This window comes from Lissotriton vulgaris, chromosome 7 (assembly GCF_964263255.1).
Source record: "Lissotriton vulgaris chromosome 7, aLisVul1.2, whole genome shotgun sequence".
Taxonomy (NCBI): domain Eukaryota; kingdom Metazoa; phylum Chordata; class Amphibia; order Caudata; family Salamandridae; genus Lissotriton; species Lissotriton vulgaris.
Genome location: NC_141695.1, coordinates 77423921 through 77427536, shown reverse-complemented (window position 1 = coordinate 77427536; position 3616 = coordinate 77423921). Strand labels below are relative to the sequence as shown.

At 46.7% G+C, this 3616-nt stretch overlaps 1 protein-coding gene across 1 annotated transcript; it reads right to left on the bottom strand.

Moving 5' to 3' along the window:
• Window positions 1-1657: 1657 nt before the first annotated feature.
• LOC147700812 (uncharacterized) lies at window positions 1658-3239 on the bottom strand. The gene is made up of 2 exons (XM_086929246.1): window positions 2783-3239; window positions 1658-2484 (listed from the first exon to the last, which is right to left on the bottom strand). The coding sequence occupies exons 1-2, from the start codon at window positions 3237-3239 to the stop codon at window positions 1658-1660; spliced, it is 1284 nt and encodes a 427-aa protein (XP_086785372.1).
• Window positions 3240-3616: the final 377 nt, after the last annotated feature.

Sequence of the window (3616 nt, the reverse complement as noted above, 5' to 3'; positions counted from 1 at the left end):
TTCGCAAAAACAAGCGTTTGCAAATGAAAATTCGCTAATCAGAATGTATGAAGCAAAAGTGGCTCTCAAAATAAGAAATCGCATAAAATGCGATTCCTTAATTTGCGAGATAGAAAAATCTGCGAATTTCCTGCGATTTCCTGTTTGCGATTTCTCCGTGTGTCAAATTCGCAAACAGAAAATCGCAACAATAGAAATCGCAATGGAATGTATGAATTTTTGGAAATTCACAATTTACAGAATCACAATTACCACCAAGTAGGAGCAGGTGGTAACCAGGTGCAACCTATTTAAGGAGTACCAGAATGCAATAGACTTTTTTCCACAATGGCGGGGCTTTACTTGATAGCCAGGAGGATGCCAGGAGAGGATATTCTGTGTGCGCATCACCATCTTCCAGCGCACTGAGGAGGACATCTACACTCACTACAGACTGGATGAAGCCAGTATACTTGATTAATTAAAGAACTCAGACCCTACCTTGAACACCCTACACGCAGGCCCCATGCCATCCCCACTCACATCCAGATCCTGTGTTCACTACAACTGTTGGCCTCAGGTAGTTTTCAGGGGGTTATAGCCTCAGCAGGAGGGGTGCCACAAAGTGCACTTTCGCGCTTTTTCCATGCGTTCCTTGATGCCATGGTACCGAGGATGCAACACCACATTTGCTTCCCAAGCACCCCACAGGCAATGGATCAGACCAACCAGGACTTTTACCAAATTGCCCATTTCCCCCACGTGATAGGATGCATAGATGTGACACATGTTGCAATATCCCCCCCTCAAACAATGAGTAAGTGTTCAGGAACCGCAAATGCTACCATTCACTAAACATACAGGTGGTGTGTGATGCCAAACACATCATCACTGACATAGTAGCAAAGTTTCCAGGCAGCACATATGACACTTTCATCTTCCGTCACAGTGTGATACACCATAGACTCTCAAGAGGGGAGTTTGGCGAGGGATAACTACTAGGTAAATGCATTTAAACATAAGCCACATTTGTACTGACTACCATGTGCAGTTCAGTGACTAACCATTAACATTTGAACCCACAGGTGACAGTGCATATGCAGTCTGTGATTTCATTTTGACGCCCTACCTAAATCCTGCCACTGCTGGGGAGCGGCGATACAACAGAGCACACATAGCAACCAGAGGCACCATTGAAATCACATTCGGGATATTGAAGAGCAGATTCTGCTGCCTCCATAAAAGTGGAGGTGCCCTACAATACAGCCCACAAACATGTTGTAAGATAGTTGTAGCATGTGCCATACTGCACAACATCGCCACCAGGAAAGGAACACCAGTGGAGCTGAGTGAATCAGAATCCTCTGACGTGGAGGGGCCTGGACCAGGACGTATGCCAGCTGGTGTAGCTGGTGCAGCAGCTGTGCGCCAGAGGCATGATGAGATTACGCGCAACTATTTCTAGGTAAGAAAAAATGACACAATGCCATATCTTATGTGTCTGTCTGTGTTTTTATTCACTAATTGTAGGAGAAATAATGTCACACTTCCTTAATGCCAAGTAGTTGCACTCCATTTGTCATGCACATGTTTAACTCACAGTGCAATGTAGAAAACAGGAGTGAGTGTAAAGTCCAGTCTGTAGCTCCCATCTCCCAGTGTTATGAAATTAAACACCTCATATGCGGCGCATCCTAGCTGAGGCCCCTGTAGGTTGTTGCACGGCATTATCCTCATTGGACATTGTAGGCCTATTGTTTCTGCCACTACAACGCCTCTCCATGATGAGTGGTGGGGTGTTGCTGCTCCGCCCTGAATGTGCGTCCTCTTCACTGGGAGTTAGTACTCCAGGCCCTGTAGTACAGACTGCCCGCAGCTCATCAACAGCAGATGTTACCTGCAAAAGTGCAGTTGCTATATCCTGGCTTCCATGTGCAAACTCCCGCTGCATGTGTATGCTGCACCTGGACAGGATGTTTGTGGCAGAGGCCAATCGGTTAATGGCCCGTGTATATCGATCCAGGCGCTGCAGCTCTCGTCGCCTAGCAGCACGGTCGGCGCGTAATTCTTCACAAAGCACCTGCATGGCACCCCTCAGTTCACCTGTTATTCCCCTGAAGCCTGCCCTCACCTCTCTTTGTAATGCTTTTATGTTTTTTGCTTGCAGGCGCTGCATCAGCAACATATTCATTTCCAGGCCTGCAAACACTGATTCATCACCCCGATCCTTATTATTGCTGGTTGTCTGACGCCTGCGCCTGGCTGTGCCTTGTGGGACTTGGTGGTTTCGTGCATGGACTTCCTGCTGTGGCTGTGTTGTTTCCGACTGCACATTTTCATTGCTGTCCTCTGCCTCGTTCTCCATTGGTGGTAGTGGTCTTACTATGTGTCTCCTTTGTCTCTTTTGAGGGATGACAGGGCTGTCCTCCCCGTCTGTGTGCTCCTCATGCCCTGCATCTCCTTCATTCAATGGTCCACTGACTGTAGGCTGTGTTGTAGATGGTGCTGTGGACAGAATAGCACACATTTATTGACTGTACTCACTTGCACTGTGTAAATAATACATTTCACCTTTTGTAATTACATTTGGTATAATTATTTACCTTTCCTGACCTGCACATGCTATTTGGGACTAGCTGGCTGAAAATGCGCAACTTTGATTTTCACATGACTACATCTCCCATAATGCATTGCTGTGTCTGCCTCTGTACCGGCTCTGGAATACAAAACAATTTTTCATGTCCCTAGGTCGCTGCTGGGGGGTGTTAGGGCTGTGTAAGGGATGTGATGGCATGCTTCTTACCTGGTCCAGATGCTGGTTGATCGGAGCTGTCTAGATCAGCCACGCCCATCACGCTTTCTGGTTGCAGTGTCCCCTCCACCAGTTCCTCCAGAGGTGTTGAGTCTGACACTGTTGAGGTCCCTCCACCGGTGTGCCTGGACTGCCCCAGCCTGGCAGCTAACATCTCTTTGGAACGCTGAGACAGGTCATAACAGCGCTTTTGTAGTTCATCGACACTCCGGTGTGTCACCCCCACAGCATTTACTTTCTGCTGTATGTCAGCCCAAATGCGCCTTTTGCAGGTCTCTGGCACCTTCAAAGATTTCTTGCCAAACAATAACTCATGATTTGGCACCATTTCCTGTATTAGTGCCTCAAGTTCAGCCTCAGAGAATTTCTGCTTCCTCTTCCTTGCACATTCTTCCCCCTGCTGCTGCTGTTGTGTTTCCTGGCTGGGCAGGTCTCCAGTTTCAGCCATGTTGTTCTAACAGCACACTTCACTCTCCAGCACTCCTTCACTCTGACTCTGACTCAGCAACTCAGGTGCAGCATGGGTAGTCAGTCACTTCCTGGTTATGATGTCATCATGTTGCACCTAAGTTTCCGATTGGCTGATTTGCGTAATTCGCAAAAAAAATCGATTTTTTCCATTAAGAAATAGCAAAATTGCGATTTCTTACGGTTAAGGAATCGCATTTGGGAATCTCGCAATTAAATAGCGATTTTTACTGAATCGCTATTTAATTTTGCTACATACATACCAATTTCCGATTCAGAATCTGCGATTCTCAAAAAATCGCAATTTCGGAATCGCAAATGGGTTGCTTGATACATATGGCCCTTAATCTTTTCCTA

Coding starts and splice junctions, on each gene's coding strand:
- LOC147700812 (XM_086929246.1), bottom strand. CDS start 3,239: ATGGCTGAAACTGGAGACCTGCCCAGCCAGGAAACACAACAGCAGCAG. Junction 2,485..2,782: donor TCAACCAGCATCTGGACCAG/GTAAGAAGCATG, acceptor TTCTGTCCACAG/CACCATCTACAACACAGCCT.